The sequence below is a fragment of the Antennarius striatus genome, chromosome 11 (assembly GCF_040054535.1).
Source record: "Antennarius striatus isolate MH-2024 chromosome 11, ASM4005453v1, whole genome shotgun sequence".
Lineage (NCBI taxonomy): Eukaryota > Metazoa > Chordata > Actinopteri > Lophiiformes > Antennariidae > Antennarius > Antennarius striatus.
In genome coordinates, this window is record NC_090786.1 from 7,533,113 (window position 1) to 7,539,518 (window position 6,406).

At 41.1% G+C, this 6,406-nt stretch overlaps 1 protein-coding gene across 1 annotated transcript; it reads right to left on the reverse strand.

The window, feature by feature from the left end:
* Nucleotides 1-1,216: 1,216 nt before the first annotated feature.
* On the reverse strand, nucleotides 1,217-2,077 carry olig3 (oligodendrocyte transcription factor 3). The gene has a single exon (XM_068328099.1). The coding sequence runs from the start codon at nucleotides 2,075-2,077 to the stop codon at nucleotides 1,217-1,219; it is 861 nt and encodes a 286-aa protein (XP_068184200.1).
* Between the last annotated feature and the right edge of the window lie 4,329 nt (nucleotides 2,078-6,406).

Below are 6,406 nucleotides of genomic sequence, written 5' to 3' on the forward strand. Positions count from 1 at the left end.
TTCTGAGAGTGATGTATTTTCTGTGTCATTTTTTGTTTTTACTGTTTGATATTTTGGAAGGTAAAAATTTTCACAAATTTCTTTTTAAAATCCTAAATTCTAAAATATATCTGACAGCTTTGTCATTGCCGAATTATTTTATTTTGTGTAGAAAGGCTATTAAACAAAATTATAGACCAGACACCATATAAATTATAGAAATATTATCAAATACAAATTAATTGTGTTTGTTTCAAAGAGGGATGTATTTACAGAGATGGTTTAGTTTGGAATAAAACTTTTTATTTGTTTTAGGGTCTATGTGTGCTTTGCATTTGTATGCACTAAAAAAAAAAGGCATTATAAAATACATTTACCAAAACTAAAAAGGATTTTGAAATAGAATTTTAAAAAAAAATGTTTTAAGTGTTTTTTGTTGTTGTTGTTGTTGTTGTTGTTGTTGCTGTTGATATTCTATATTGTTAAAGAGTGGGAAATACAGTAGAAATGATCCATAATTTCAGTTTTATTGAAATTTCATCCAGAGACACTGGGAGATAATAAATATTTCATCAGTCATCGACAATGTACAAAAATAAAGACACGGGGTCTCTGGGCATAACAAATTCAGTTCAGCAATAACAATCATGCTGTGATACCATCATGCAAAAAAAAAAAAAAGATACATAAAAATTAAAAAAAATTGAAATCAGAGCACATGTGGAGAGAAGATGAGCCACAAAATAATTCAAAAAAACTTACTGTATATTTAGAAAAACAAAACCGGCTGTAGCAGAGTAATTTTAACCAAACATAGTTTTGTCATTATATATAGAACTCAAGTTTAAATCCTTGGTACAAGGCACAGAGAGCATTCTTCGTTTTCACAAAATGACGCTTACAAATGAAACGTAAAATGAAATCCAGATATTCATTCAGCCTCCTTCTTTTCACATTGTGGTTTTAGACTCAAGTCCAGTGGAACACCAGAGGCTGGTGGCATCTTCTCTCATTACACCCAACTTTTGTTTTTGTTTTTTTACCATTAATTGGCAAAATCACCTGTATTCATAAGTCCTTGTTACAAGGAGGGAAATAACATTTTTTCTCATACGCAGAACAAGAAAACAGACTAAACAACAACATGCACCAGAGGCCGAATTTGCCCTCATTCCCTGATCTCTCTATTTACAGGTATCGTTACATCTGTCAGTCTCTGTGCGTCTGTTACCAACTATCATTTCATCCCGTCCTTGGTCTCCACGGTTAATCTTGTGAGGCCGGTGGAGGTGACCGGGATGTGTGGAGGAGGGGGCACCTGGCAGATGGTGCAGGGACACGGCAGTCCGGCCCAGTGCTGGAAGCCGGAGCCCAGCTGCAGGGCCGGGGGCGCAGCTGGGGAGCTCTTCATCAGGGAGTGGGGTGCACGGATGGATGTGAGCCCCGGCAGTGCGCTCGACAGAGTGGAGGAGGTGGAGGAGGACAGTGCGCTCCCGAGCAGCGGATGAACCTGGTGCGCTGCGGCGGCGGCGGCTGCAGCGGCGGGGCCCCCGGAGTGTCCACCGGTTGTGTGCGCCACGGTGCCGCAGTGGAAAGCAGAGTGCTGACCTCCGTAAATCTCTCCCACCAGGCGCTTCATCTCGTCCAAGGAGCTGTTGAGCATCAGGATGTAGTTCCTGGCAAGAAGAAGTGTGGCGATTTTGGACAACTTCCGCACCGAGGGCCCGTGGGCGTAGGGCATCACCTCCCGCAGGCCGTCCATGGCCAGGTTCAGGTCGTGCATGCGCTTCCTCTCTCGGCCGTTTATCTTTAAACGGAGGTGGTACATTTCCTCCTCTGTCACTTGTTTCTTCAGTTTGAACTTGTTGTTGTTGCTGTCTCTGCTGCTTCCCACTGAAGCGGACTTGCCGTCTCCGGACCGCAGGTGCTCGCCGCCGCTCATCTTCTGGTGGCGCTGCGGCTCGCCGCCCTGCGTGGATGAGGACACGGAGGAGCCGATGTGGTGGTGATGACTGAGGTGCGGGTGGTGGTCTCGGAGAAACATGTCGTCCATGTCCGGGGAAGAGGCTCTGCTGCTTGGATTGGAGTCTGAAGTCATTTTATGGGTTCCGCTTCTGATGTTGGTGGTAGGAGGTCGCTGCTGGTTCCTCTCTCTCTCTCTTTCCCTTCCTCACTTTCAATCTCTCCTGTCTTTTTTTTTTTTACCTTCTCTCTATCTCCCTCCCTCTCTCTCCTTTAGTTACCCAAGTCACCTGGTGTCGTCTGATGCCCTCCTGTCCCACGCTTCTGCCCCTCTAATCACATCAGTGGCCACTTTGCCTCTGTTGACTTTCTCTCCTTTCTGTCTCTTTATCTCTGCGGTGAGGAGGACACTGATAGTGGGTATTTATACATGTGGCAGACAAAAGCGGTCCTGTTCATAACGTCTAGTTAGGAGGATGACGTGCCCGTCAGAAAGGGGGCGGTGTGCTTTGACTGTCCCGGTGACCGCGGTGCGCAACCATTCGCTGCCATTGTCAGGACTCTGTCGGGGGGCGCAGCGCGCTCCTCTCTCCTCCTGTCCTTCTTTTCTATCGCTTGTCCTCTCTTGTCTCATTGTTTACTTCTTGTCCTCCACACCCCCCCCCCTTCATCATTATTCTTTTATTTTTCCTCTTCACTGTTTTTCCTCTTTTCGCAGATCAGAAAGTTGCTCTTCTCAGATTTATTTGGAAGACGCAAAAGCTATGCATGTTGTAGAAGTTTATTCTGAGGATACCTTATTTATAAAAACCCTCTTTGTTGAATGTCTTGGCTCTAAAATTCACACTCAAACGTTGTCATTGATTTTTTTGTTGTTGTTGATTTTTTATTTTTTTTAAATAAAATTGTTAATTTGTCAAATATCCAATTAAATTTTGAGTTTGGGGAGATTTCCCGTCTGTCCCACACATTCGTCACTTTTGCGTTTATTAAATGAGAGTCACATTTTTTAAAGCCTCCGCAGTTCGGCCGCTGGTTGCCTGAGGGAATGAGGAAGAATGGGAAGGGAAATTGTTTTCCCATTCAGCGACTCCTGCGGCCGCGGGGGTGCGCGGCCTCCGCGGGGACAGAGGTAACGTCCCCTCTCCGACACTCGGCGCTCTGCTGGCCATATGGCAGCATGTGGGCGTCACAGTTAACCTTCATCAAACTTTTCATTCAGATACATCATTTTTTATTTATAAAATTTTTAATCTTAATTGTTTTTCGTATATCTAATAGTTTAAGATTTAGTATATTTTATCCCTCAAATGAAAGAGGAAATGCTTTATTTAATTAAAGCGAATGAAATAAATTTCACTAAATTTAACCACTATTAAAAATGTGACTTTAATAAAACAAGAAACAAAAAACGAATCACTATAACATCATTTCAATATTTTAATAATAGAATTCCAATAGAATTGCGTTTGCCTAAAATTCACAGAAAACATTAATTAATGGAAATATAAATAATTTATGAAGAGATTTGGGGATTATTACAAACAGCGAAATGCACAAGAGGAAAAGAATAAACAAAAACTTACAACACCCACCACTAAATTTTTTTTTCTACAAAATAATTCAACTAAACATAAGTGACATAAAACATTTATCTATAAAACACATTTTATTGATCCGTAGTGAACAGACAGATCTTTAAAGATATTGCCGTATTAAAAAATTGGAAGAATGCCGTAAATTGACTCAATATTGTCTACATTGAGCCGCTGAGAGTCTCTCTCCACTCTGAAGAGTCTCCTCCAGATCTGTGTTGTGGAGGTGGAGTGGAGGAATGAGCCACCAACAATAACATGTGGAGGTAAGCTGAGGGCTGACCACCACCACAGTCTGTCTGTCCCTCCATCCAGTCGCCTGCACATCCACCCACCCCTCAAATGGCCATAATAAAGTGGGTCCCAAACTCTTCTCCATGCTCTATACCCCTCGCCGATGAGATCCCCCTGGTAGAACAGTAAAAATGTGTATTCACGGCCTCATTGTTGGCCCAGCAAAAGAGTCCTTCTCATAAAGGTGCTGCCAATGCAAAGAAAAGCGCTGCTCGCCTTTGCTCTCTCTTGGTGGCATTTGAAAGTGTAAAGCTTTGAATACCAATTGCTTGAACTGGACATATGTGAATCCGCTGTAAGCCTACTAATCCCGTCCCCAAGTGTTTCTTTGTGTGTGGGGGCAGCCTCGCACAACCCAAGAGAAATTGTTCATAATCCGGCCAATGTGGAGAAATGTGTGAATGTGAGGGACAGAGAGAGTAAGGTGAGAGAGTGAGGGAGAAGTGTGTGTATGTGTGTGTGTTTGGGGGGGGGGGGTGTCAGGTGTAAATTTCTGCATGATCACATAATTCAGAATGGATTCCTTTTGCTTTGCTTTATATGTATTTTTCTTTTTCTTTCTTTTTTTTGGAGGGGGGGACCCGCATTTTTTTTAAAAAAGTGTGTGTGTATCCAGCTGGGGCCATAGCTCCCCACTACGACGACACTGGTCTAAATGGAGGCAGTCACTCACTATTCCCCTCACTACTGTCGCAGCAGGTTGCCTCTAATGTGCTTTTTCTCAGTGCGTGAGCTCCCTGCTTCTCCTTTATTCCTCTGTTCATATTTTTTCTTTTTATCTCTTTGCTTCTCTCATCTCACACTCTCCTATCTTCTGACTTGCTTCTTTCCTCACACGTCTTTTGCTTTCTGTCTACCTAGAGTTCACGGCGCCTCTCAGATCAGTTTCTTGGGCTAAAAAAAGAACAGTTTTCTTACACACTATAAAAGTCACCAGGTCAGAATTTACTCCCTTTCGGTTTCAACTCCATGTTAATGTGATTTTTTTTTTTTATGTCAGTGGGTCAAATAGTCCTGTGTGGTACAATCCATAAAGCAAAAATGAAGATAAAGTAGTAAAACACAATGACGTAAAATATACAGATATAACCACACACTGCAGTTCTTTGGAGTTGAACCATGTTTGTGAAAGTTACAAATTACAGCTTGTTGCTGTAACCATATAAACCTTGTTACACCGTCAATGAATTTATCTGATCTAATAAACTTTTAAATGGATTGCAGATCACTTCTTTGAGACAGAGTTCACACATGCTTAAGAGTTCTTATTGAATCAGGTGATTCAGAATTGATTTCTGGGTTTGTCATTTTTTATAAAAAGGTTTGTGTACTCTTTATAAAATATTTATAATTCATCAGTGAAGGTTTAATTTTGTACTATTATATGGAAAACCATCAAATATCACATGAGCATCTCTTTTCTTAGCCTGTTATTCATTTCATTTCCACTGATTTCTCTCGTGTCTCTTCAAGAACGACCCCAGAAAGACAGGAAGTAAAAATGAGAAACAGCTTTCACGTCACCATAGTTTTGCGTTTCCTGCCAGACATGAAAGCTGTCATCTGATGGGTTTACATCCTGTGAATTTGGGATAAAACATTTCTGAACAATGTCTTTGAGTCATCATCATTAATACTGTATATTTTCCATAAAATTTTCAAGCAATCCTATTTTTAGCTCAGATAAGTCGCAGCACAGGGGAGGCAATCAGATCCTTCTCACAAAAGACGCATTCATTTAAGGTTTTAATACATCAGAGAGGTGAACCGATGCTCTCCAGAAGCAACCAGTCTCCTCTCCCTTCTGGGTGGGCCGGGTCAGACCCCCTCCATTAAGCGAGAAGCAGTAAACGTTCAATAGAAGCATCCCTCAGTATGCGAAGACAGTCGCCGGCAGTGACTGTCATTCTAACTTTGGGACATAAATACTCTCAGTTGAACATCTCTGAGATAAAAGCATGATTAAAAGCAGACGATATAAACTACAAGGTCAAGGTCACAGTCTCAGAGGTCAAGGGTGCTTTAAATTATTATATTAAAAAAACTGCACTCACACAGTGTTAGAAATAAATGTGAAATCTACAGAAAGTTTCAGTCAGTGTTTAGCAGCGTCTCACCAAATATCTTTTCATTTCAAGCCGCACCTTTGTGTTCATTTTATATTATGGAGTTTAAGTTTAAAGTAAAGACAGGAACAAAATCATCTCCGTTTGCAGGATGAGTGGCCGCTGCTTGTATTTAGGGTCTTTCTTTCATTATCTTAAAAACAATTCAACTCATCTCCTCCCACCATGTTTGCACGCTTTCCTTCTTTTCCTCTTCAGAAACTCAAATATTCTACTCAACATTTTGGACTTTTAAAGTCTTGTCATTCCTCCTTTCTTTGGGTAACTTTTGAGTTAAAGAGAATATCAATAATATTTCTTTTTCCCTTTTGCATGAGGTAAACAAACCTTCACATTATAGCAAACCTTTAATTAAACAGACGATCAAACAATTTAAAGCTCATTAATTACAAACCTCACAACCATCTCCACCAACATGAATATTGAGGTCCTAATTAGTTTTTGTGATGT